The following is a 27,606-nucleotide window of genomic DNA, read 5'->3' on the forward strand; positions in this document are numbered from 1 at the left end:
GGCTTTCATTTGGTCATCATCAACTTCAGATGCTCGACCAGAACGTTGGTCGTCTTCGAGTGAGAAATTTCCAGAACGGAATTTTTTAAACCAATTCTGGCACGTGCGTTCTGTTAAGCAATCCACACCATAAACTTCACATATATATTTGTAAGCCTCTACAGCTTTTTTACCTCTACGGAAATAAAAAAGCAATATGTGCCTATAATGTTCGTTTTTGCACTCCATGTTCAAATCGACACAGAACTAACAATTTTAATCAAAATTACGTGTAATTTGCTCCAAAAGTAACCTAAAAGATGCAGTTATGAAATGTCAGAAGGAAAACAAACGCAACGTTAACAGAAATCAATAAAACAAAACATAAAGTCGTCTATTAGTGAAAACCGAAATTACTTTCTTGCCAACCTAATATATAGAAAATTGCAGGTGTCGCGGGAAAAAATCGTTTTCATAAACTCGACTTAACTCGGGCGAGCGCGCTAAGAGGTTAACTCGGCAATTTTGATTACAATGATTAAATGATTGTTGAGATTACTTCGGATGGAAATAGGACCACAGGTTTGTTCGCGATCTCGTTCTAGATTTTGCCAATCCGCGAAATGCCCTGATATACCAAGTTTGTCTCTAGGATTTGTTGACCATCCTCGATAACAATATTTCAGGTGTTGGAGCTAGGTGGGGCATCCGGTGCGAGAGAAACCGTAATCGAAACACTGCGCTGGTCGGTCATTAAGTAAATCTGAGCAATCAATTTTTTACGGGGAAGGAGGAAGCCGGCACTTAACGGAGGAGGTGCACAGTCCTCGCGTTTGGCTAGGCAACGCGAGAGAGGTGAATAATGTCACGGCCGGGGCACGGTGTTTCGCGAGTTAGTCGCCGATTAATTAAACGGGTTGTTTCGCGAAATTAATCAAACGGAGAAAGCGGGGACAAAAAAAAGCGCGTAGAGTATATAAATGAAGTAACCGGCGCGGCGCGAGATGTAAACCTAAGTCGTTGCCGAGCATAAATTACAATTAACCGTAGCATGCGTGGCTGTTGCGTGTGCAACACGCGCGTGCACGTTACGGTATTAAATTCATCCTGCGTTTTATCGGTAGGAAGACGTTAGAAGAACGCCACGTTCGCGAACGTTACCCGTGGAGCCTCCGCGCGTCGTATAACATTTTTTCCCCGTGTACAATCGGAGACGTTTATCCAGGCCAATAATTAAGCTGTCTAACGATTATTACGACTATGTTTGCATATGGAAGGGGAGGAGGCCCCCATGCAGCAACGTGTAATTTCTGTGAAAGGGAATTTCGAAATGTTCGATTTACTATATCGGTTTTTCACGGAAAAATTAAACCAGTTTCAGCAAACGCCGCGTTAGATGGACGACGACTGTAATTGCGCTTGCTCGTTTGCTCCTTTGTTCTGATATCGAAATCGATTGCAGAGCTCTGTGAACTCCTCTGTGCAGCCTAACGTATTATTAGACCGCGGACCTTATGCGCTCGTGACAAGAACCAGTTGGGACAATTTAACACGGTAGGAACATTAAAAGAATGTCAATTCATCATCCGCAACTTATTTAATTCAGTTTATATATCTACGACTAATTTTTTTTACTGTTCTAGGCTTCCAACAAATCGAAACAAATTCTCGAGCGCGCGTTCGAGTCCCTATTTCAATATATAATAACGTCAAATATTTGAAGCATCATTGGGAAAATATAAATATTGGAAGAAAAGTAATTTCACGGCCGGCGATCCAGATTGCCAACGGAGAACTGTTAAACAAAGAAAGACGAGACGGAGAATTTTTGTTTTACATAATAATCTACACGTTATCGCATAGAAGGTGGCCGGTATTTTCAGCGCGATGGAATGCTTGTAGCGTCGAATTTGTCACAACTCCCAATCTTATCGAAATACCTGGTCCGCGCAATTACGTATCATTCGAGCCATTAAAAATGTTGTAGATGTCCGCACGCAGTGTGTATCGAACGTATTACAAGGCTGAGCCACGTAATTGTACACGAGGAAAGGGGGTAACAATTTTGTTATCTGGAGTTACTTAAAATTCCGTCGTTACGCGTGTTCGCATAAATAAAGCCCACAAAGAAACAAACGTATTCCGCGGGCCTGTACGTGTACGTTATTCACCACGTGCCCTTCGTTCTCGCCAATGGATCGAGTGTCGTGCACCGGCTCGTACCAATTATCGTCTGGCCGCCAGTTAATTAAGGATTGGGGCAATGAGGCCCGGCGATGCAGTTTCCGCGATAATGATTATCTGCGATGGTAATTGAGCGAGCTGTTGCGCTGGCAAGCAATGCCGGCGGCGGGGAAGAATGAAGAAGACTGCCACGGTCTTCTGTATTTTGATTGCGTTCGCGTTGTCCTGCGCCCTTTCTCTCCGTTTACTATGGAAGACGCGAATTGCAATTGGACATGAAGCCAAGCATTTTGCATTGTAGACATTTATTTTCTTAATGTGTTCGGTAGGTCAAAAATATTATAGGGACCGGAAAGTAATGTCGTTTTTGCGTATTTGACTGATAATAACAGCTAACTTCGTACACCTACGTTGTTCAGTACATGGCTGCAGGTTCAGTTGGTACTGTTTTGTACAAAAATATTGTTTTTCTAGAGGCTATGCTCGAAATAAAATATCAATAAAACATTGTTCTACTTTAATTTTACGGAAAATACATTACTTTTCGGCCCCCCTAATTCTACCATCCAAAATATTTGTTAGATTATTATATATATAGATACTTTTATTTTGCCTCCCCTAAGGGTTACAATTTCTTTTTCCTTACATCACCTTCTTCTTCTATCGCCGTCTTTCCATCTTCACTTAACCTACCTTAATCCTTACCTATCTTAACCTAACTTAACCTAACTTATACTTATACTTAGCTTATACTAGACTTAAATACTATATAGCGAGAAAGAGAGAGTTTATATACAACAGACCTTATATTTATGACTTAACCTATCTTATACATAACTTAACTATGCTTATGAACTATATAGAGAGACAGAGAGAGAATTCTATATACAAAAGACCTTATATTTGTTAGATTATTAAATTTGTGTTTAATAAATTACTAGGCATTGTACGTGTCACAGGAATGGAACGAACAAACTCGCGTGGAAATGGAAATATTCCGGAAGGAAGATTTCGTTTTAGAATGACAATAGCTCCGAGTGCAAAGGGTTAATGATCAGTGTTGCACGCGTTGGGGTAACTACCTCCAAATAGCTGTGCATTTGAAATAGTTCCCAACCCCGTTCTCTCGAACCACCCTCATCGTTGGAATAACGTTGCATGAGAAATTCCGCCACCGTTTTCGTTCTCACGTTTCAAAGAATTGATGTATTCATGTTTTAATTGAAGGCAAGGGTATCGGGTTGATAGGTGGATAGGGGATGTTATGCTAATCGGCATCTGCGTGTTTTGATCGCGGTAGTATTAGCAGTCGGACGGGAAGGGCTACAAATGTTAACATTTCCAGCAAATGGTGTAGCGCAACGCAGCAAAATAAAAGTGTTAATAAGCCGCGAGGCAAATCTAATATTCATTTCGCCTGGCTACGAGATTTATCGTGAGTTAATGAGCATCAATCTAAAATTCCGTTTTCCGTAATTAGAAACATGAATTCTCTTGAACATCCGCAATGTACGCGCAATTTACAAGACACAGAGGAACTTCTACTGACGCGTTTCTCCCCACGTTTGTAGGGTTTCGTAATACCTTATCAATAATCTCTCGCGAAGTTTCCATAACGTTAGATTACTTCAAGACCTGTAATCTCCGATGAAATTACAGAGCATATCTGTTTGCATTATGCTGCTATCGTTTCACAAGAATTTTCATCTCGAATGTATCCGGGTTTCGAACGCAGACGTCTCGGGATTTCATTGCTCTTTGTCCTAGATTAACAACTTTACATTCAGCTTTTAACACTTTATTTATCTATCAACGCGTTCGCCGCCATAGTCGCGCACGTGTGGCGTTCGCAATCACGCAATTTACTCAATTACAGTCAAACTAATTATTTTAGATTTCAGTACACAGCAGAATGTTCAGACGCTCCAAGAGTGTGTTCTATCAAATTGTTTTAATATTTTGTGTTTCAACCCTCGGACACAGCGGACCTTTCTCGCAATTATAAGGTTGATTGATATTTACCAATTTTTGTAAAAAATATTTTTAAAGATGTTATTACATTTCAATTTAATCGCTAGGAATTGAGTAGACCCGGGCAGCGCTGTCGGAGGGTTAACCCTTTGCACTCGGCACTATTTTCAATGTAAAATTAAATTTTTCTTCCGTCTCACAATATTTTCAATTTATTCAAACGAAACTGATCCGATTTCTACATATAGTATTTGAATGTTTAGTAATCTATTAAATACAAATATTGTAATGTAACAAATGTTTTGTAATATTTTTTGTAATTTCTTTGAAATAATGCCACAACAATTTCTGGTGGTGCTTCAGAGTCACCATTCGAGTGCTAAGGGTTTATCAAATATTTGAACAATGATGCCAAGCAACGAAGCAAATGGCGAACGTGGCTGAAAGGCTATTTAGCAACCGAAGAGAAGCTTAAAAATCTTGTACACAGTAGTCCCAATGCAATAATCCGGATGACGTTGTTGAGGGTGAGTTGTCGGCTTATGCTGGAAGTTTCTGTCGCTGTTGGAGGATCCAAGAAATCCTGGATTTCGAAAAATGATGGAACAATGCCGTGAGTCCTGCTGATCAATGTACCGAGCTGATTTGGCATTTTTCTCCAGGTGAAGCGACGTTCGGCAGTGGCGCCGGGGCAGCTTTCTAGAAAATCGAAAATCCACTGTTAGGCAAGAGATGATGATCATAGTAGAACCTCCGATTCCGTTTCTTTCGGCGTCCAGTTTTCCTCGGTGTCTAAGAAAAGCAACGCGCCCGCTCGCTCGCTCGCTCGCTTGCATTAAAGAGCAATTAGCCGCGGTTCGCGAGCACGCTGATGCCCGGAAGCGATAGAAGCAGGCCGCGCGTGCCACCCTTACCTTTTCTTCGTCTACCGCGAGCACGTACACAGCTACAGGCACAAGCACATCTTCGGATACAGGCACAGGCGTGTCCGTGTTCGCACACATTCGCGCATCCCTGCCGAGGCGAGGCGTCTTACCTGCAGGCTTGCCTCGCAGGTACCAAGACTTGCTGCCTTAAACCTGCCTCGTGGAATTATTCACCAGCGTTCCCGGCAAACCAGAGAAGAAACTGTTCTCGCAAGCTCCCGCTGATTTCAATCCTCTTCACTTCAGCATACAGTCGGCGACAAAATTCACTATTGCTCCAGTAGACACCTGAAGCGTTGCTAATATTCTCTTCTCTAAATGTTTTGTAACATGGAGACATCAGACTGCCATATTGGGACCGAGGAAATCGCTAATTGGCTCATTCCGCTGCAAATCCTTCTACAAAATGAAATGTTTATGCAACATTTTTCCAAAAAGAAAGGAAATTAAATAGGAATTTATTTCTTTAATGTGTTTCCGTTATATTATTAGGGGGGCCGGAAAGTAATGGCGCATTTTTCGTAAAATTAAAGTAGGATGACTTTTTATCGACATTTTATTTTTAATCTGTGACATATAAATGCTCTTGCATGGTTGACCAAGCTTCTCCGAGAGTCCTCCAAACGTCTGTCGTGGCAAGATGTGCAACTTTTCTGGATTTGAATCGGTCATTTCGAACATAACCTCTAAAGAAACAATACTTTTGTACAAAACAGTACTAACTAGTCTCCTGAACCTGCAGCCACGTACTGAAAAACGTAGGCGAAGGAAGTTATTATCAGTCAAATATTGACTTGCGCGAAAACGACATTACTTTCCCCTAATATAACAATTTTCATTGGCGCCTCAGAGTCCCCCCCGAGTGCAGAGGGTGGAGTCATTAGCAGACTTTGCGTATGTTTCAAAAAATTTATAAATGAAGTAGCGAATGGTCCTGAACAGTATGTATACATAACTATGGTTATAAGAATAGTTAATGATAGTAGTTATAGGAACCCCCGGTCCGAGGGTGATGGCTGCCCTGCCCCGCCCTGTGTCAGACTGTCTTCGACACCGTTCAGGCAGAGTTACGAATACCTGAAGCAACTCGAAATCGAGCATCGTTATGCAGCTTGCACAAGGAAGGAAGGAAGGAAGGAAGGGGGAAGCGAGCAGTGCTAATCATCCGGTTTGCCCACCCTTTTTTTCGGGGTCAACCCTGTTGTTTGTTTCCGTGGAACAGGGGAGGGGAGGTAGACACGGGGCCAGCAAGAATAAAGGGCAGAAAGCTCGCATTCGCCGAGGCATGACGAGCCGAGTCCACCAGAAGCTCATACATATGTAGACGGACTTCGGCGGACACCGGGAACCGTAGGGAGGACTTTCCGGAAAAATGAATATGCAGCCCCGGTCGAGGGTATTATTTTATAAAATTTACTATTGCGGCCCGGGCATTATGTGCCTTCCCGCCGTCCATTCTCCTTAACGAGGCTTCATGGTGGATGCGCCGACGCGGAGAACTCAACTTTTAGTCTTATCTCCCGCTGCCTGATGACTGACATTATTTTTCCATTTTCCACGCGTGCTACCTCCCCTCTCTCAGCGTTCCGAAGTGTGCTGGTTACAGAGCCGAAAATATTCTCGAAGTAATACATGCGTTTATGGCAAAGATGGCTAGGTACAATACCTAACAGTCTCAATAGAACTTAAAAATATCAATGCATTATTTTCAGCTAGTAGAATTATCAAAGGAAGACCCCTGACTCCTCAAATTGGGACACAAAATTTTTATTTTGCGCATACAGTGTTTACTCTATATATGTCCGAGGTCGCTAGAGCTTCATAGAATAGTATCTCCTGGCCGATATATGTCCCTGACTGGGTCCGTGTTTGGGACATAGAGTGAACACTGTACTAGGAATTTTGTCTTGGTTCCACTTTTAAATTGCAGTGACTCCGCGGAATTGTCTCGTTCGGTTTCTGGTCAATGTGTTCACTCGTTTTGATTTTTAATCCAGTCGTCCGGGTCTACTTGGGTCGCGGCGTTGAGGAGGGTCTAATTGCGAATCGTGCGGGCGCTCTTCCTTTTATTTTGGAGTCAGGGCGGTTGGTTCTATAAAATCGTAGCCCCTTATCGTCGTAGAGGAAACGAAACATTAAATCGGTCCCGACGGAGAGGGGGGGGGGGGCGGGCTTGTTTCGGTGGGTGCGTCTGAGATTTCCTGTGTGGACTCTGGATGCTAGGAAGGATGACTTCCTACCTAGTGCACAGGGCGCGTCCATCGTGCACGGTGGCGTCATCGAGGTAGATTTATTCGATATAACGAGGGAACAGAGCAGGGATCTTGCTGGTCCCCCTTCGAGCAGCGTTCGAATTGCTTCGTCTACAAATTTGTCCCGGATTAATGGTCTGAGGACGATTACGCGAGTCGGTGATCATCGAAATAGAAAAGAATGAAAATTAATACAATTAAAAATTAAAAGAGAACCGAACGTACGTACGCACTCGAAAACGCCGTCGAAATTCGTTGGATCGAAACATGTATGATATTTGAGAACGATCTGTAATATGGTACACGAATGTTTTTTGTAAAATAGCGTTTCTCTTTAGCGGTAATTTCACCGGGGATTACAGCTTTTGCAGTGACCTAATGGCGAGCGTTTCTTTTCTCCTTCCTTTTTTTCAGAAATAACTGCAATTTAATTCCGCTTGATAATTTCTGTTATATTTCTGTACAGCTCCGAGAATTCGTATCTCATTTTTAATTACACCGCTCACGTGCGAAATTGAATACAGTTTAATTCACTGCAACGCAGTTTCTCCTGTATTAATTAACAAAGAAAGTTCATTTAAATTGTACCCTCCTCGTAAATTGAACAGAATACACGTTCCTCGGCAGGCCTTGTTTACAACCGGCAGTTTATCATTATACACACCGTATTTTTCAAGCCGTGGAATATACATTTTAATGGAGTACGGTTGATATTAAAAATCATTCGAATACGAATACCTTAACGAGAACGTTTTCGACTGAAATTATGATCGCAATGCTGCTTGAAGATTGATCAAACTTGTACCATTTTTCGTCAATTTGCCCACAAACGTGTCCTGGCAGAATCCAAGAATGATGTGGAGACTTGTATTGTTACAATTTTGGGTCCTATAGGGAGTGTGCGTGATGATTGCAGCACTGCCAGTAGATAAAATGTGAACTATTGGCAGTGAAAATCGCAAAAACCGCAGCAATATTCAACGACATTTAAAACGTAGCCTTACGATTCTCTGTAACCTTCAAGCTCTACTGACCGAAACCCAAATTTTATAATTTGTTCACAATTTCCCAAGAACCGCATATGCTGTTTTCGCTGCCAATTGTTCCAAAAAATAACTGCAGGCGTCGCTAAGAATACTATTCGCAGCGCCGTCTATAGTTCACGCACGTTCCCTATGTTTTCCCGCTTTTCCATCGCGCTGGTCCGCGGATGTCCCCGTAACATCACAATATCGGGACAACTTTATCATTAATGCAGCAGTAGTGCCGCATTACTAGGAATTTGTATATAATGGTGCTATGTACATATGTAATGCACCGGCCCACACATAATGGCGATATCATAAGATACGAACCAATAGCGGCAATTGTATGGAAATATGTATCTATGAATGAAGACACTTTCATTTATGAAACCAGATACTTATGTACCGGACACGGGCGTTGTAACATCCTGCTATTATGTGTCCTTACCTACTCGTCCCATCCTTGTCTCTCTCCCGGCAAACCCCTCCCCCCTCTCTTTCTCTCTCTCTCTCTCTCTCTCTCTCTCTCTCTCTCTCTCTCTCATTCTTTGTCTCCTCCTTTCATAGAGCTACCGTTTGGCTACCGTCATACATTTTTATAGATCGATGCTCGCTACGGGCCTGGATCATTATATCGATGACTCGCCGGTTCTTCATCGACAGAAATTACAGACTTGAAAAGTGGCGATTAGTCGAATATAATCGCTGTCTTGCCGAACAACTTTCTTGCCTATTGTGTCCGGAGGAGGAAGTTCCAGCTGCCCGGTCTTTCGGATCACTGTGAAGGGTATTGTTGTTCCTGAAACGCAACTCGTGAATCTACTTGTTCTCAGAATTAGTATATGCATCTGCGAATTACCGTATCTGTTACATAATTATTAATTTTGCAACCTTTCAGAGTCTTGAGCACCCGATGCCTGGTTAACAATCCGGAAGGACCGTGATCTTTAGGAATTTTTTCTGGAAATACGAGTGGAGCCTTTTTAAAAATAAATACCCTATCTAAAAGTGTATATATTATACAACTTGTAGGAATTTCTTTATAGTAAAACCTTACAAAATGGCCGGGTGGCAGCTTGCCTTATAGGAGTTTGATTACCCACTGCTAGGTAACAGTCTGGAAAGATGTGATCTTTAGGAATTTTTTCTGGAAAAATGAGTGGAGCCTTTTTGAAAACAAAAACCCTATCTAAAAGCGTATATGTTATGCAACCTGTAGCAATTTTGTTATATCAAAATCTTACAGGATGGCCGGGTGGCAGCTTGTCTTATAGGAGTTTGATTACCCACTGCTAGGTAACAGTCTGGAAAGATGTAATATTTAGGAATTATTCTGGAAAAATGAGTGGAGCCTTTTTGAAAATAAAAACCCTATCTAAAAGCGTATATGTTATGCAACTTGTAGCAATTTTGTTATATCAAAATCTTACAGGATGGCCGGGTGGCAGCTTGCCTTATAGGAGTTTGGTTACCCACTGCTAGTTAACAGTCTAGAAAAATGTGATCTTTGGAATTTTTTCTGGAAAAACGAGTGGAGTCTTCTTAAAAATAAATATCCTACCTAAAAGTGTATATATTGTACAACTTGTAGGAATTTCTTTATAACAAAATCTTTCAAAATGGCCGAGTGGCAGCCTGCCTGATAGAAGTTGTTTTCCTGAAGGTGTTATGTCGTTCCTCGGAGTAGGATCATCAGAATAAAAAATTCATGAAGATTCATACGGACTGGTGAGTTGATGCACGGCCGCAGGACTGTTTTGGTTTGCAGGCTTTCGTTCCACGAGCCATAAGGGACGAGAGCAACCCTTCGTCGAAGGTGGAAGAAGGTTGGCAAAAGAGGCGAAGCTCGAGGAGGAAGGGAAAGGAAAGAACGAGGCTGAAAGCGGTGACTGTGACGCTTTCCGGTCAGGTGCCGCCCTGGGCGATCCGTCTCTTTCCAACTTCCAGTTCGATCCACTCATTCACTTATTTTTACCCTCCTCGCTTCGTCCTCCCTCTGGCTATCTCTTCCTCCTTCGGTCGCATCCTCTTTGTCGAAAGAAATAGAAGAAAAACAGGAAATTAATGCCTGCTATATTAAGAAACTGGGAAGAGGGAGCATCGGGGCTGATAACTAATAATTTACGAACACACTTGCCCTTGGATATTTCCACCCTCGAAATGGTCATCGCATGAGAAACTCGTTGCACTGTAACAGAATGCAAAATTAATCCTGGTAGTAACAAGAACTGGTTCAAAATCAAATCATAATTAACGCTATTGTCAGAACTAGCACTTAACAATATTAAATTTTCGTCTATTCGGTACTTTCAGTTTTATAACAATAGATGTCTTTAAAAGTAGACGACAAACGCCGGACAAGTTTAATTTCGAACGGTCAGTGGAGCAGGATTCGATAGCCAGCGTCTAGAAGAAGATAGCCAGCGCTTCTTTCTATTTTGCCGTGTTATTACCGGCGTAATTATCGCGCCGCCGCGGGAGGCCATTGTCACAATGGGCGTCCGGAGTTTCCCTACGATTATCGTACCGAAAATCTCTTCGTGGCCAACCTCCTCGTCAGCTTCCTGCCTGCGACGGACAGCGATTATTTGTCGCAACAACACCGTAAATTCTTTCAGAACGAAACCAGTGGAAGGAAAGCTACCTTTTCGCTGTGGCCATTTCTACAATTAACGTTTTTTTAAACCGGTCCCCCAAGGAAGTCGGCTACAACTTCATAATACCCAGACATTTTTCAACATAAATAGTACGAGGTACTAACTACCTGAACATTCTTAATAATCAAGATAATCACTAGCTTATATAAAATGAGAACGCACAGCATGGCACTCGGTGGACTGACTTCACTGTGACCATTTTTATTTTATATATTATCGATTCTAAAATGAAATTAGAGACGAAAGAAGGAGATGAGATGAAAATCAAATTACGTTTGTGCTTGTGCTTATTTATGATTACAACGCACAGGATGGCACTCGGTGGACTAACCTCACTGTGACCATTTTTATTTCACATATTATAGATTCTAAAATGAAATTAGAGAAGAAAGAAGGAGATCAGGAGAACATCAAATTAAGTTTGTGCTTGTGCTTATTTATAATTACAACGCACAGGATGGCACTCGGAGGACTAACCTCACTGTGACCATTTTTATTTCACATATTATAGATTCTAAAATGAAATTAGAGACGAAAGAAGGAGATCAGAAGAAAATCAAATTAAGTTCGTGCGTGTGCTTATTTAAAATTCTAGCGCACAGCATGGTACTTGGAGGTTTAAGCTCACTGTGACCATTTTTATTTCATATATTGTAAATGGATACCTTGCAGTTTGTAAAATATTGTGACTATGAACCGTCTCGCAATGTCTTAAACGAAACTAATGTCATCTACAATTATTTTTAGCTCGCAACGAGATGACGAGTTACTATAATATAGAGGGTTCATCGAAGCTAGAGGACTCGAGCCGGGGATTTGACGGGAGCTGGAGTCAAGAGTCATCGTCCTGTCATCGTACCCAGTACGATAATCGGCGGTCGATAGTTCCTCCTTGATTATCCTACCGAAAAATCTCTTTCTCTGTGTTTCTGCCCCCTCGGTGTCGGTCGTCGTCGACTTCCTGTGTCCGCCGGTGGACAATGACCAGCACTTGCTGCAATGGCAACGGGGCAGACGCGCTCCTAATATCTGCTCGGCCGATCTAGTTCGCGGAAGCCAGCAATACCTGTGCATAAACGTACGTGCACGCGCTCGAACGTTCGCCCCGTACACACATGCACCCTCGTCCATAAGCATCTTGTCCGTGTGCATGCGAGCAGTTGCTGCTTTTTCTCTCTTTCTCTCTCTCTCTCTCTCTCTCTCTCTCTCTCTCTCTCTCTCTCTCTCTCTCTCTCTCTCTCCTTCTCTCTCTTCTCCTTTCCTTCCTGTTCCCTTTGATTCACCCTATCGGGCCCCGTGGCTTTCCATTATCTTTTCGTGACCGTGAATTTTGCACAACATGCCGAACTCAAATGTTATCTTCCGTATCTATCGGGTCGTCTTTAAGTAACGATAACTGCGAATGGTGGCAGGACCCTGTTGGTGGTGTGCTTGGAAGGCTTGCCAATCTGCAAAAGAATTAGCACAGTTATTAGTGCAATTAGTCTTAGATTCGTTATTAAAATAAAATATTGAAGCAGTTTGGCAAAAGATCCTCGCAGGATCCCTGAATATTCTGCGCATTATGACTGCAATTGCGGACGTCACATATCCGTGACGTTAACCAGTTGGCTGTTGGGACCTCTTTGAAAAATGTGTACCTCAGTTGCGTCGCAAAAATTAACCGCTGTTTGAATTATACCTTGACGAGTATACTCGTCACGACACAAACTATTGCCGTTTCTTCATGACGAGTACACTCGTCAAACACAGTTAACTGGTTAATTAGCAACTAGGTTTACGGGACGCGTTCTAATATTTTTAATCCATGATTATTCAGATTCTGAAGGTGAGATTTCTTTGGGTATTATTAAAAAGAACGGCACGGACGCGTTAGTTTCACGTGAGCCTGGTAGTTAAGGATGCGCTAGCTGGCGCGAGGGTCTAGCATTTTCAAAGAGGATCTCGTCCCAGCTTATGATAGATGTCTAACAGTCCGGTGAACTTTTCTTTCCTAGACCCGCGTCGAATGGCCGTTTGCATGCGAGTTTTTTTTTTCCACTTCCTAGAGGCCCACCCCCACACGGAGCATGATCGTGGCACGGACACGCGTGACGTGTACACGTTCGGAAGGACTCGTGCTCTACAGCTCTTCGGCAGAGGCAACGGGGGAAAAGCTGTTGCTCGAACGAACGGAGAACGGCGAACGGGGGACGAGGAACACCTTCGCGGAGGGTTTCTGGAAGGAGGATATGATGGCTCGTGGCGTTATGCTCCGCGAGCTGTTATGCTCCTCGGGCACCACCGGACCATAAGCGAGGCTACTTCGCTCCCGTACGCTCCGCGCAACAGCCGCCGTGTTTCTTGTTATATTAGCGCAGCGGCGTCGCCCGGGCAAACCTGGCCAATCCATTTTGCAATTTGATTCCCCGACGCTGTCAATCCTTGCTGTCCTGGATCAGTGAAAAAAATCTGATACACCATCCCTTCATCTTCGTCTCACTTGGTTTTCTTTCTTCGGATAAAAATGCTTGGGTCCTCCAAAATCTTACAGCTTAGGCGAAGCTGGCCGAAGCATTGTCCCAGGATCTTTCGTGCAAGCATTTCCAAGGAGGATTAGTACAACTCTAAGAGCTGTAATTATTCTGCCACGGAGGTGATCCTTCCAAGACCGAGCAGTTCAGGACCCTCTTCTTTCTCACGCAAGCTCCTGATGCGTTAGGACTCTGCAAAAGTTACAGATATTTCAGAGTTATTGAAAAATTGTAAAAATCCCTTCACGGGAACGTAGAGAAACTGAATAGATTAAATGTTGTTATTTTTATAGGTAGTGGGTCCCTTGCCCTTCAGACGTCCCCTGTGAAATTTGATGGAAGTTTGCGCGGTTCTTTCGAGAATATTCGCAGCTGGATTTCGCGTGTCGGACGCCAATGGATCTAGGCACGAGCCACGAGTCTGCGTCGAATATGCCTCGCAGTCTCTGACCCGCAGTTCCTCTCGGGGTACAGTCTTCCGGGGAAGCGGAGGTGGAGGAGAAGACGAGGAAGAAGGAGGTGGAGAATATGTAGGAAGAGGAGGAGGAGGAGGTGGTGGTGGAGGAAGATGGGGAACGAGCGACGAAGCGGAGGAAGGGGTGTATTTGGCCGTTCAGCATGCGTAAGGAGCGCTGGGGCATTATGCACGGGCCCCGTAAGGCTGGCCTGAAACGAGCGAATAAGAAAGTAGTTAAGACTTCGGCTCTGGCGGAGGTGGTTGCACGGATGGAGGCATTAGGCGTCCCTCGAGAGGAGAGGAGAGGAGAGAAAAAGAGGAGGAGAGAGAGAGACTGCCAGCTTCGAATGGGGGAGAGGCCTGCCACGCGCTGCCTGTCTCTCCTCTTCCTCACCTCTTACCTTCGCCGTCACTTCCTCCCACCTCCTCCTGGGGGCCTACGCTCTTTCTAATATTTTTTCTTCTTTGATTATCCAACCCGCCGGTCCTTCTTTCTCTCGTCGACCATCTTACCGGTTGCGGCCGACTTTTTTCCCCCTGGAGGTTCCATCGAAACGGCTCCTTTTGCTTCCTTGCACCGTGCCTTTCCACCATTTCTTCGTCGCTTCCCGCGGAATCGGAGATGACGAATCGGAAATATGTTTTAAATACACTCTAGTCCCAGTCTTACGAGGGTACCTTGTCAGTACAGCAACTTGTCACTGTGTTGCAATACCTCGCGTCTGTGCGCTGTGTCCGTGACTCTGGAGAGTTCTCTTCTCTTTTTAATTTGAGCACTGCGGACTGGAACCAACTGAAAATTTATTTCCCTCCGTAGTATGTTTCACACTAGGTTCACGGGCCACTGGAAATAACAAGAAAACAATGACAATTATTATTTTATGAAAATAACGAGAATTTATCTGTCGACATTTTCAGCTACTCCTTTTTATAGTTTACACCCAAAGAAATATATCTGTTGAATCATTTCTCATAGATGCATCTTTGCAATCTCGGTAATTGTTAATTAACAATATTAGAGCCCGTCATTTTCACGTAAACCTAGTGTTAATAGATTGAAAATGGCATTTTTTAATGCTACTAATGTTTTTACCGTTTTAAATTACAGCTACCTGTTTCTCGCTGCAGCCAAACCGCAGTTTGTTCATTCCACAAGATCTCTGGAAGACGGCTATGAACAACGTGCAGAAGCATAGTCCAGGAATTATGGTAACATCTGCAAAAAAAATATATGCACAAAATAAAAATATGAAAAGAATATAAAAACATAGATACGTAGTTAGAGTTAATATTTTAGAGTATAACATTATTAATGTCTAATTAAATCCTTTCAAGGTAAACATTGCTACTAGGTCGTCGTTCATTATTAAACATTGTACACGTTTGCAAGGTCTGCAAAGGCAAAACCTCACGCATCAGTGCAATCGGAGAAAGAAATGCAAAGCTGCAGGTGACCAAGCCGAGAATATTGTTAAACAATTTGTCATTCTTGGCAAACGCGAGGACCATTGGAAGCAACGCGGCGCGATGATCGAGTCGTTTGAAAACGCCATGTTCGCGAGGCGGCGGCGTCGTTCGGATTTATTTGCTGCGCAGCGAGAACAGCAACATTTGCGTCTGAAGCATCGGCCTAATTAGTCGTTCGTGACTCGGCGGCTATCGCGAGCGCAGATGGAAAAAAGAATCACAAAATAATGGGGTATCTCTCGCGATCCAACACGGAATGGCTCGTGCGGTTCGCGACGGAAAATCCCCAACCCCTATAATCTGGCTCAATTTATCTCGCGGGTGCGTTTAATTCCCCAATTACGGGAAAATTTTCATTACACATGATAATTACGGCACCGGCCGGCTAATTAAACCCCATTAATCTCTTATTACGTAGACTGCCCGTTGAATCATCCCCGGTTTCGTGGCCCCCACCCCTACGGCGGAGGAGGAGGAGGAGGAGGAGGAAGAGAAAGAAAGAAGATCGGTAGATTAATAAAGGAATCACGTGCTTATCTCTGGAGAGAGGCGTTCGAGCCAGGACGAGCAGAGAGAAGAGCCGACAATTGTGTGTTCGTTCGGAGCCTCTAAACCGGAACAATGGCCAGCCGGATAATGAAAAAAGGCTGAAGAGAGAAGAAGAAGAAGAAGAAGAAGAAGTAGGAGAAGAGAAGGGCTCGATTCTGGAGGGTGGAAACGCTGGGAGAGGGGAGGGCAGAAGTATGAAACTGCGTATGGTAACGCGACAGAGTTACGATCTTCGCGCTCGCGACCGTACACATTTTTTCTCCATCCTCTACGCCTATTATCTTCTCCCCGCTTTTCGACTATGGTTCTAACCGCCTCCTTCTTCGTCTTCGCTCGTTCGTTCTTTTACCCGGACGCGCCTCCATCCTTATTAATTCGCGCTCGCGAGCGCGTGCACACGTTCACGTGTTCCTCTATCGCGGCTCGATCGACGCGCAGGAGGCGGCAGCGCTTTTTAAATAATTATAATGAGGGCAATTATCGTGTGCGCCGGCAAGCAGAGTGTGACGAGTCGTTGTTACACATTGCGGCACGGAGGATCGTCGCTCGGGCTGTTCACGGAGGAACAGGAGTGTGTACCATGATTCTACGCTCCAGACTCTAGAACCATGGTGTCTAGACTTCGGGCGATCCTGAAGAAGGGATGGGAGGGATCGGGAGAGGGAATACGGAGAAGAGGAACAGGCCAGAGTCGATAGGATGAAGATCAGAGAAGGTGCTGGCGAGCTGAAGGGAAGGGGATTTTCAGTTCAGTGATTTCTCTATATATGTCGCCAAGGCTTGGATGATAAACGTCACGGAATTATCCCCACTACCCCGGGGTATATTCCGAAGCTCGAGAGGCCTCGGACGCCAAGGACTGTAAACATAACACGACGCTGGCAAGACCCGTGTTGTGGACATATATCGAGAATCCAGCGCAATTATAAAGTAACGACACCGTAGAACTATGGAGCTACAAGCATCCACAATTACAGTCCAGTGTCGCATTAATTAATGTTGGGATACAATATTTCTTTTATTTGATTATAGGATACATGTTGAAGAAAGAAATTGTCGCAACGGTGCTGGGGCGTTTCACGAAAAATATTTTACAGAATAGCAAGGTGAAGAACGTCTGTTCTGCAGCTTTTGCGGAAACTGCATCGAGGGAGAGGCGAACCGGGCTGAAAACGCACGGCAACGGTACCGCGGCCGTCCGTTATATTATAAATTAGACACGAATGCAAGATCCGCTTGAAGAACTGCGCGAATAATTTATGCGTTGACGTTAAAGATCGGGGGGCCAGAAAAATCGCCGGACGGTTCAATAGCCTATCGAATATCGCGTTCTAAACGTCAATTATCAGAACGCATGCATCAACGTTCTGCGCCCTTTGCCGGCCGTTGACAGTGAGAAACCTATCGTGATCTAGTCGGGCACAATATGGCCGAAGTAAATCGTCTGCCGGAAGCGGATTCGAGAAGCGGCCGACGAGGAAATCAACGCGCCTCGACTAATCCAATTAAGCAAAATATAAATTTTAAAAGGGAACAGGGACGGCCAGAGGCGCGCACCGTCCACGAGATAGTTAATCTTGCGATCAAGATGTGTGCACGGTAAAACGAAAGACGGAAAAGTTGACCTGACGATAACGTTTAATTATCCGTTCGGTATATAGAATTTTGCTCGGGCTTGTTTTACCGTTACCGGTGCTCCGTGTGTACATACGGCACGGCTCCGTGGTTCGCGAAACTGTTAATACGCCGACTGTTCAAAACTGCTACATTTTGCCACCATTGTAATTAAATTATTTTAAACGGACCGTGAAATCGGAGGCATTGCCGAACTTATGATCCACGCGTTTCATTCGGGCTGCTGCAGTAAACTCACGGACGCAAGCAAACTGTGCAAGCCCGCGAAGGTCCATGCAAGCCCGGGTAAGCCCATCCAAGCCCATTCAAGCCCGTACAGAATATGCAAGCCTATGCAAGCTTATGCAAGTCTATGCAAGCTTATGAAAGTCTATGCAAGCTTATGAAATGCTATGCAAGCTTTTGCAAGCCTATGCTAGTCTATGCAAGTCTCTGCAAACTTTTGCAAGCTTATGCAATTCTGTGCAAGCTTATGCCAGCCTATGTAATTCTGTGCAAGCCTGTGCAAGACTATGCAAGCTTATGTAAGCCTATGCAAGTCTATGTTAGCTTATGGAAGCCTATGCTAGTCTATGCAAGTATATGCAAGCTTATGAAATTCCATGCAATCTTATGCAGGCCTATGCAAGCCTATGTTAGCTTATGTAAGCCTACGCAAGTCTATGTTAGCTTATGGAAGCCTATACTAGTCTATGCAAGCTTATGAAAGCCTATACAAGTCTATGCAAGCCTATCCAAGTCTATGCAAGCTTATGTAAGCCTATGCAAGTCTATGTTAGCTTATGTTAACCTATGCTAGTCTATGCAAGTATATGCAAGCTTATGCAATTCTATGGAAGCTTATGTAAGCTTATGCAAGCCTATGTTAGATTATGGAAGCCCATGCTAGTGTATGCAAGCTTATGGAAGCCTATACAAGTCTATGCAAGTCTGTCCAAGTCTATGTTAGCTTATGGAAGCCTATGCAAGTTTATGCAGGCTTATGGAAGCCTATACAAGTCTATGCAAGCCTATCCAAGTCTATGCAAGCTTATGTAAGCCTATGCAAGTCTATGTTAGTTTATGTTAGCCTATGCTAGTCTATGCAAGTATATGCAAGCTTATGCAATTCTATGCAAGCTTATCCAATTCTATGCAAGCTTATGTAAGCCTATTCAAGCCTATGTTAGCTTATGTTAGCCTATGCTAGTCTATGCAAGTATATGCAAGCTTATGCAATTCTATGCAAGCTTATGTAAGCCTATGCAAGCCTATGTTAGTTTATGGAAGCCTATGCTAGTCTATGCAAGCTTATGGAAGCCTATGCAAATCTATGTTAGCTTATGTTAGCCTATACTAGTCTATGCAAGTATATGCAAGCTTATACAGTTCTGTGCAAGTCAATGCAAGTCTATACAATTGTATAGAATCATGTACAATCTTGTACAATCCTGTACAGTGGAGGTGTAATATATCCAAGGACGAAATTAGGACGACTATTATTTATATAAATTGGAGCTTCAGACCGTAATGTGATGGTGGAAAGCAGCAAAATCGGTTATAATTCGTGAAAATGGAGAGCAAAGTGTTCCCACGAAGATGCAACGACTTAGATAGCCGACAAATGGCTTCTGAGCGTTACCGTTTCCGCCTATAAACGGTCATGCGTTTCGTTCAAAGCTTATCCGGCCGTCATCGACCTCACGATTTCGACAGAGACGCGCGATACATTTTTACAGAATCCTCAGCTCTTTCGGAAGAGCGGAGAATTTCGCGTGAAAAATTTGGACAATTTAAACGAGTACAATTGTACGTCATTGGTCGATGTATCGGGAATATTCGGATTATATTCGCCAGCGATCTCCGGGGTGTTGTAGTTTGCTATGCCAGTGATACCGAGCTAATTCGTAGAAGCCCGAAGGACGATTCCTCCGGTAAAGGATTTTTCCGGTAGGGCAGGCGGCCCTTCGATTGTTCGCGGTGAAACGGCGCAATGAAAGCTCGATAGTACGAACAAAAAGCCGTGAGGTAGACATAAATAAATAGGTGGTGGGTGTGGTTGGTAGGCCGCACACATGGCGTCGTGACCCGTCTCTTCTCTTCGTGAGCTCGGGGCTCGCTTAAGTTATGCCCGCCGGAATGCTGCTGCTCCCGCTTCTTTTGGTGTCGTGGCTAAACGTTGTTCACCGTACGTTTACTCCCGTCCACTCGTCTTTTTATGCCTCTTAATCCCCGCAGATTCGAACTATTAACATGAACACTCTATGCTAAACTTGGCGAAAAACTGCCCGGGTCTGATAGACACACAACGATTCGCTCCAACACTCGAACACCCTTCCATCAGCTGATAGATACAATGATTCATCTCAATGTTCAAACGCTCTTTAAAACAAAACTTTTCTGAGACTGTATCGAATAGAGATCATCTGACAAGTTGGGAAGATCTGTGCTCACCCAAAACCTGTGCCAATGACTGAACAATAAATTTTCTGATAATGGTCCACCAAGCTCCTCCACTTAAGTATTTTAACGCTAAACCTACCGAGCCTTAAAAGTAACTGGTTGTCTTATAAAAATGACGAGACTGAATTTATTTGGATTTAAAAGCATCTTAATTTTCAGCAATTGTAAAATAGAAAATCTGGAACAGGTCATTCTGACCGGCGGTGGTAGGTTCAGTGTTGAACCATATTTAGGATTCTTTTGAGTGACTCAAACTGGGGGACACAGCATCTTCTGAACGGAATCCAGGATCGTTTTTTCCGGTACAGTTTCGAGGGTCAGATCCTCCGGTTATCCACCGCAAACCCGACGTTTCTCTAACCTGTGTGTAACGCCGTTCATGACTTAACACGGTGCTTGGGTTCGGCTGTGCTTTGGCGGTTCAGGCTGCCGGGACAATGCCGCATTGTTTCATCGTCGTAGGCTATCTAGTCGGCACGGTAGCAGGCCCGAACGATGTTTATTATCCTCTTGCGCAACAAAACAAAATGCCCCGGTGTTATATTATCCTCCGCTTCGTGGTCGAATCAGTTTCCCATATAAAATCCCCGGACGCCGATGTTCCGTCGTAACTTCGAACCGTGCACGACGCTTCTTCAGGGTGTCCTTCGTAGCCTAGAACCTGTACCACCGGGTGGACCTCGTGGAAAATCCGCTCCAACTTGTAATTCGTTCCGTTGCCTCCCAGCAGCTTCTCGGTTCTGCTATTTTGTGCGGGCCTATACAAGCTTATGCAAATCTATGCAAGTCTATGCAAACTTTTGCAAGCCTGTGCATGTCTATGCAAGCTTATACAAGTCTCTGCAAGCTTATGCAAGCTTATGAAAGCCTGTGCAAGCCTATGCAATCTTATTCAAGCCCATGCAGGTCAATGCAAGCCTATGCTGGTCTATGCAAGCTTATTCAAGCACATGCAAGTCAATGCAAGCTTGTGCAAGCTTATTCAAGCCCATGCAAGTCATTGAAAGCTTATGAAAGCCTATGCAAGCCTATGCAAGCTTATTCAAGTCCATGCAAGTCTATGCAAGCTTATTCAAGTCCATGCAAGTCTATGCAAGCTTATTCAAGTCTGTGCAAGCATATGGAAGCTTACGCTAGTCTATGAAAGCTTATGCAAGTCTGTGCAAGTCCATGCAAGCTTATGAAAGCCTATGCAAGCCTATACAAGCTTATTCAAGCCCATGCAAGTCAATGCAGGCCTATGCTGGTCTATGCAAGCTTATACAAGCCTATGCAAGTCTATGCAAGCTTATTCAAGCCCATGCAAGTCAATGCAAGCTTGTGCAAGCTTATTCAGGCCCATGCAAGTCAATGCAAGCCTACGCAGGTCTATGCAAGGTTATGCAAGCCTATGTAAGTCTCTGCAAGCTTATGCAAGCCTATGCAAGTCTGTGCAAGTCTATGCAAGCTTATGAAAGCCTATGCAAGCCTATGTAAGCTTATTCAAGCCCATGCAAGTCAATGCTAGCGTTTGCAAGGTTGTACAAGTCTATGAAAGCTTGTGTGTTACTGTTGTGTACCGTGCAGAGATCTTCAGTTGTCGATCATCCAGAAACTGTATTGATGTGTTATTGTAAACGATGTCGTAGATGAAGCATCGTAGAGAAAATTAGGTGATGCTGGCATCCTAGTTCTCTAGTCCTCATGCTGTTGATTTTATATAGCTATGATTTCTATGTGCTGCGATTTTAAATAGCAAGGTATATAAAATAAATTTGACTGTGTATTGCGGGGTTGTGGACGTCACTGATCTGTGACCAATGGTCAGAGACGTGCTAACAGAAATGTGAAGATGAATGTAAGTTCTGTAAATCCGAGTGCGTAATCCTCTTTTGTCCTGAAACGAGCATATTGATCATCGACGCGATTAGAAGCAATGGCGATGATCAGGGCGCGTGGCAAGGAAATCTGCCGCTATCGGTCGAGGAATCCGATTGTCTCTCTCACTCTGTTGTCGACAGGCAACAAAATTATTCCGGCTGACGTATGAGTCAGGCAGACGATCCATTGTAAAAGCGGCATGGGCTCATAATCTGGCGATGTAGGATCTCCAGGCCGAGCTGACCGGAACTGCGCCTATGCTCTCTCACCGGAAGTGCCGCTGCCACATGTAGTAATATAAATTATAATGCCCTTACGGTTTTTCCTTTCGCGGATTTGCATTTAAAACGCCGGGATGGCCATTGTCGTTGAAATCGGGGCCCGGCTGATTTTCATGGAAATAAGAAAATGGCCACCTCTTTCTCTCTTTCTCTCTGCGGTGTTTGCACACCCCTCAGCTTTTTTTTCGCCGCGTATCAAAGGTAAAATCCGGCGAGAAGCGAAGATAAAAGTGTGTAGTAGCACGAAGAGGGGCTCTACCCCAGCCCCGTTCGTTGATTTCCATCGAATCGTGCCAAGGCTAATCGGAGATCAAATCTGGAAACGGCTCGCTTTCACCTACTCGGACACAATGGCCTCTCAAGCTTTTCTAACTCCTTTTTACTCTGTCCCAATTCTTTTTCTCCCGTGTTCCATCCTCGATGCCGAAGATCGTGTGCGTCCGAGGATCCGCGAGACTGTTGCACTATTTCCTTAATTAGCTCAATCGCAAAACGGAGAACGTGCCGGGGAGAATCCGTTAACAGTTTATGACTTGTCAGAGGCGATTCTGAACGAGACTTTTCTTTCTATACCTGTCGCCTTCGTTCACAGCAGACGAACAATCTGTCCCTGCAACAAAAAGAATGCATATTTTTATTAGTCCCATTCGAACGAAACTATACTTTCCAGAAATTTTTCGAACCAGTTTGAAATCCTTTTAACTCCTTCGGCACTTAACCTCTTAAGTACTGCACGCCACTATAGTGGTTCCCGTGGAAAGCATCAGTTTGAACGGTACGGACCACTCTAGTGACTTTTTTAGTGGACGAGCGCCGTCCTTAAGAGGTTAAAGGAATTATTAATTAAACAGCGTTACATTAATCGTTCCAGTAGCCGATTAGACGTAATTGACCGGCAGAATGTTTTGCTCTCCGTGCTGTTAAGAAATTAGCGGAATTAATTTTGCGTACTTTCTACCACGTGCAACATAGTCTGCACAAATAAACCCGTGACCGCTGATCAGTGTTTCTCAATTGCAGCAATTAATTCTCGTGGACCGAATTTTCCGTCGAACAGGTTCGGCATTCCAGTCGCCGCTGTATACTAGTTAACTTTCTTTCGCAATTTCATTATTTTTCCTACAGGCTCGCTCTACTAACCCTGCTGCGACCCTCAGTTTAAAACTTCGAGCTAACGACATTTCTGATTATTATGACTGTAAAACTACTATTACTTATTACTATAAAATGTGCGTTAATGTTCATATAACATGTACAGTATAACTAGTAGTACATATTATGTTGTATAATATTTAGAGTACAGTGTTTACTCGATACATGTCCAAAACACGGGTCTAGCCAGAGACATATATCGTCGAGGACATACTATTCTTTGATCCACGCGACCTTACACTCCTAGGCGACCGGTGTATACCCCGCGGAAGTGGGGATAGTTCTGGGACTTTTATCGGCTAGGCATTTGGGACATATATAGAGTAAACACTGTATATGCACATATTCCTCGTAATCATTCTCGTACATTTTTAGTAGTGTTACAACAAATTACAAGCATTCTTTTCTAAAGTTAAATTGATTCAAGTTCAGTTTATTCGAACAAAGCTTTTTATTTCTCCTGACTTATATTGCAATTAAAATATGAAACCGTGAACAAGAGATCATGAATAACAATTTGCTGAATTAAAGTGCAGAGTTAACTGGGTGAAGCAACATTAGTGGATCCCCTCTGATTTCATATTGTCAAATAATATCTTTACTGTGAATAAAATCGTCAACAATGGCAGTAACGTAGAAATCTTGACTATAGAGTCACGTCCTGGATCGAGGATCGTTCAGACCACGAACTGTCCGCGCTTTATGAAGTCCACGATCCTCTGCACGGTGTCCTGGAACCTGAAGAAGTTGGTTCTGGCTTCTACAGAGGTCTTCGACTTGTAGATCAGGGTTGTGTAGGCTGCGGTCAGCTCGGTGACCAATCGTTGAGCCCTTCTAGCGGCCGCGTCGAGGGAACCCGTCGGTGTCTTGATACTTTCAGCTGTCCTAACGATCTCGTCCTTCACTAGATCAACCAAACGATCATCGTCTTCCTGGGTGGACTTGCCGCTGGAGATCGTGCGGAAAATCCCCTTGATGGCCTTGTCAGCTGCTCCTGCAAATTGGAATTAATTGGTTATTGGAATGTCGATTAGACAATACAGACGCATTATAGACAGCACTATTATTTATTAATATTGTTATTAATGTTGTAATGTATGTAGGAGTTATTGTCTTTTATTATTCCTCCCTTTGTCTCCATGAAACCTTTCTGGTATTTATATTTGCTCCATAAATACATTTGTTACTAGTTATTGTGTAAATATTCTGCGTCAATTTTGTGAAATATTATTTTGTAGTAAAATATTGTTGCAAAAGTTCGTGCCTGATTCTTTGTTGCGTTTCAATGCGAAATCGGGCAATGGACACCTGGTTCGATCGTTTATCTATGCGATACTCGAACTGAAATTATGCCATACGCGTGCAATACAGTAAAGCCTCGATCTAAGCCGAACGAAACCACACGATCTTAGTTCGCCTATCCCCTCCACTGGGGGGCATACTCGAGCTGCGAGCAGCGTAAAGTGTAAACATAATCCGATACCGGTCGGGTATATCGGTGTGAACGACTACTAATCCAATTACAAAACTTCTGTATTTTTCATTATTTTTTTATGGGACTTTCACCAACTTATTCGTGGCATTTGTCTGATTACAATGACTCGAACTTTTGTACTGACGTGTTGGACATTTTTCTGAGGACTATCTCTCGCAAAGCTTAGAACTTGCTTGACTATGTTTGACTATGTTTGACTACAGGACGAGTTAGTGTGTTTAGTTCACCTGGCGCCGCTCCTGTCCTCCTCTGGATCGATCCCCACGGATCGTTCTCGCGATCGATCCCGAGCGATCCAGCAGCCAGAAGGACGATCGCGATCGCCTCGAGTATCGGCATCCTTGTACGTTCCATCGGGTGAAACTGTCGGTCGTGAGCCCGCCGATTTTCTCTTTTTATACTACTCCTTTTATGCTAGTCCGTGGACGGGGACCCCGAGGATCGCGCAGGGACATTATGTAAAATGTAATTTGTCGTGCGGGCTCGCGCACCGATCATTACGAATGATCTTGATGCGTGTCATTAAAATGAAAAGACAGAAGGGAAAGTGGAACAGCGTGACGCGCACGCCGCAGGAAAGTATACTGTTTCGTGGATCACTTTGATTTTCACGTTTCGACGTTTATGGGAGCATCCACGGCCGCCGGGAAATTGCATTGTGAAAGTGCAAACCCATTTTTCATACTCGGTCGAAATGTAAAACAATTGACATTCGTGGACCGTTTGATGATGTTTGTGCGTGGTCATTTTTGGCCACTTATGCCGAATAAATAACATGGAATAAGTTGTTCGTTATATTTATTAATTGATTCAATTATCATGTTGGGAAATTATTTTTCACGTCAGGAAGGTATCACGTTTCAAAACAGCAGAGCATTGCATAAGAGTGCACAAGAGAGTTGCACATTGTACTTTCCATACGATGGTGAAATTTGTTGGAGCAAGGTGATCAATAATGTAGGAAATGCTGATGATGATGATATCTTAATTTTATTCCTAACCTCAAAAATTGCTAAGAGGAATAGAATAGAATGGAAAATATGCTACTGAACAAATCTGTGGACAAATATTTTATTTTATCTTTGAATTTTTATTTGAAAACGCTCCTCAAAAACTAAAATTTACATCCATTGCAAATGACCAAAGGACAAAGAATTTTTCTCCATCAAAGGTCAAGGGATTCAAACACAACACTTATCAAGAACTAAAATTTAAATTTATCGCAAATGACCAAAGGACAAAGAATTTTCGCACCATCAAAGAGCAAGGAATTCTAGCATAATGCTTCTCGAGAACTAAAATTTATATTTATTGCAAATGACAAAAGAACTTAGGACATCTCCTCAAAAAAGGGCAAGGGTTTCCGATTTTTGCCACCACAGCAAATCAGCGTGCTGTTGTAGCACCGAGCGGATTTTCTGGAGTGTTTCCCTCGGATCCTTGCTTCCGTAGGAACACAATGTATATCGAGCGATTCATGCGATTCTCTTCGGCGTAACAACAGGCTCAACAGGTCGTCGCGTCGCTTTGGTTCCCCCTCGAAAAATGGAGAAGCGACGCCGATGCTGGCCGCCGGTAAAAGTGCGTGAATATAGGGAGGGAGTGCATCCAGCCATGATTCCTCTTCACCGATTTTTACCCCTTTCCTGTCCCCTGCACCACGCTCCCTCATTCAAACACGCCGACCCGATGGTTCGCGATTAAAGCCCGACAGAGGTTTCCAGAATTCGTGTTTCGCAAAGGATGCGCCCACTTTCACCGACGGTACACTTCAGGGAACGTGCCTCGACCGTCTTTACACGCTCTGTTATGCGATCGACCCGGTCCATTCCAGAGCAAAACATCTCTCGAATTACTCCACATTGTACATTGTATTTCTCGCGAGTGTACCGTTGACTTAGCGAGCTCAACATAACCTCAATGTTGTCGGAGCAGAATTCTCCTTTAAAAATGTTAAACCTACGGTCAAAATGACCGGTTTTACATTTTATAATTGTTAAAACTATAAAAATTGTAAAATTGTAAAATAGAAAAATAGAAAATAGAAAATAGTAGAGTAAATTTCAATAAATCCCAATTTTAGGCTTGCCATTTTTACAAAGCCCTATTTACCAAATACTGTTACCGCTTGGTAGGTTTAGTATTAATCTCTTTCCGGGAGTTTTGCCGCACCCGAATGTTAGTTGAAACTTTTGTTGGGCAACTTTTTAGCTTGAGAGGTTCGCTGGCAGCGTCGAATTTGATCGGTGGAGAGCAAAACGGGGGAACGCAAGAAGCGAGTTTGCTCGTCGCTGTTTTTCCCGAGTTGTCCGAAAGGATTCGCGATTCCGAAGCATTCGCCTCGGCTCGGTTTTTGCGCAACCGCCGGACAATTCCGCGGCTTGGTGGGAAAAGGCGAAACGCGGGGCGCACACCGTCCCGATTAGCTGTCGCAACCGAGCCCGGGCATCTAGGAAAAGCGGTGTATGCGCGAAAGGAGACGGTGCCGCAGGATGTCGGGATAATACACATTATAGACCGGCCATTATTACGCAGAAGCTCCGCGGCTGCCTGTTCCTCAGCCGGAAGGCCGACTCCCGCGTGTCTGCTTTTCCTGCATGAATGAAATGTAATTTAAGCTTACTCAAGTACCCGTATTTCCATTCATCCCACGAGTGAACGTGCCCGGGAGACTCCTACGTCTGTCTGTCCCGGTCGCGTCGCCGATTTTTCGAAAAAGTCAAACGAAAGTCGGCGGAAACCATTTATTCGCGAACGATAC

The 27,606-nt window shown here is 43.8% G+C and overlaps 1 protein-coding gene across 1 annotated transcript; it reads right to left on the bottom strand.

The window, feature by feature from the left end:
• Positions 1-24,027: 24,027 nt before the first annotated feature.
• Positions 24,028-25,184, bottom strand: LOC143360838 (uncharacterized). The gene is made up of 2 exons (XM_076799989.1): positions 25,073-25,184; positions 24,028-24,344 (listed from the first exon to the last, which is right to left on the bottom strand). Exons 1-2 carry the CDS (start codon positions 25,182-25,184, stop codon positions 24,028-24,030), a joined length of 429 nt encoding a protein of 142 aa, XP_076656104.1.
• Between the last annotated feature and the right edge of the window lie 2,422 nt (positions 25,185-27,606).

Source organism: Halictus rubicundus, chromosome 14 (genome assembly GCF_050948215.1).
Source record: "Halictus rubicundus isolate RS-2024b chromosome 14, iyHalRubi1_principal, whole genome shotgun sequence".
Lineage (NCBI taxonomy): Eukaryota > Metazoa > Arthropoda > Insecta > Hymenoptera > Halictidae > Halictus > Halictus rubicundus.